Source organism: Acanthamoeba castellanii (genome assembly GCF_000313135.1).
Source record: "Acanthamoeba castellanii str. Neff unplaced genomic scaffold scf7180000084701, whole genome shotgun sequence".
NCBI lineage: Eukaryota > Discosea > Longamoebia > Acanthamoebidae > Acanthamoeba > Acanthamoeba castellanii.
Window position 1 is genome coordinate 101,237 of NW_004457545.1, and position 1,071 is coordinate 102,307.

The window sequence follows — 1,071 nt, forward strand, 5'->3', positions numbered from 1 at the left end:
CTCAAGGAAGCCTGGGTGAACGCCCTACGCACCCACATCGAGTACGCCAACCCGGCCAAGCGCGCCAACGGTGTTGGCTACGACTGCAAGGTAAGGACTCGTTTGTCTCTCTCCGTCGCCACCTTCTTGTGTGCGATTGAGCACATCGGTGATCTGACTGTCGCGTGATGGTGACGACTACGACGATGACGATGGACAGGCCAACGACACGGAGACGCCGATGCGTCTGAACATCACGCTCACGGACCTGAAGTTGACGAACATGAGCACCGGACAGGTCGAGTGGTCGAGGAGCATCCGGAAGCTCCACAAGATCCTCGAGTCCACCACTGCGGCCCACGTGCTCCTACTGGACTTCCACGAGTGGGGCGGCACGACGAAGCTGACCTTCACCAACGTGCCGGCCAAGACCATTCACGCCTGCCTCTCCAGCGTGCTCGCCACGCACGTCGAGTGGCGCGGCGCCTTCCCTGCGCAGGACTAGGCCAGAAGGGATAGAGAGACGGACAGAGAGAGAGAGAGGGAGAGAGAGAGGGCGGCTAGTGGTTCGTTTTTTGTTTACCTTCAAGGGTCTGTCTCATAGAGGAGGCTGTGTGTATCACCATCACAATACAGGAGAGCATGTTGCGTCTAATGTGTCGCGTGTGTCGGAAGACAAGATAGAACTGATGTGGGTTGGAGATTCCAATCATTTCCACATGCACACAGTATCCGTTTTACAAGGAAGGGCGCTTCTTCATCTCCAGGAGGTTGATGCCCGAGTCCCGGTACCGCGTGTCGATGCGCTGCAGTGGCACCTGTAGTATGAAGGCCACACGTACACGGCCATTAGAGTGTTGTGTTGTGTAGCGGTCACCTTCTCCAGTGCATAGGTACCCGCTGGAAGGTGAAGTAGTCCTCGACGAGCGCCCAGAAGGCCCGCGAGGCGTCGGGGGTTGTGTTCCCTGGAAGGCGACGAGGACCCTGGGTGTCTTCCGTGGCGATGGCGTACATCGTGCGCAGCAGCTCCGGGACGCACGTATCAGTGTACACGCAGTCCGCTGCGATCAGGCAATCGAAGGTCCCGGGCAA

General features: G+C 58.5%; 1 protein-coding gene across 1 annotated transcript; it reads right to left on the reverse strand.

Annotated features, from left to right (window-relative positions):
• Nucleotides 1–716: 716 nt before the first annotated feature.
• On the reverse strand, nt 717–1,038 carry ACA1_133970 (uncharacterized protein; the record flags this gene model as incomplete). The annotated part of the gene is made up of 2 exons (XM_004341906.1): nt 717–797; nt 877–1,038. Coding segments are annotated over 2 exons (243 nt in total), but the record flags the coding sequence as incomplete, so codon positions are not given.
• Nucleotides 1,039–1,071: the final 33 nt, after the last annotated feature.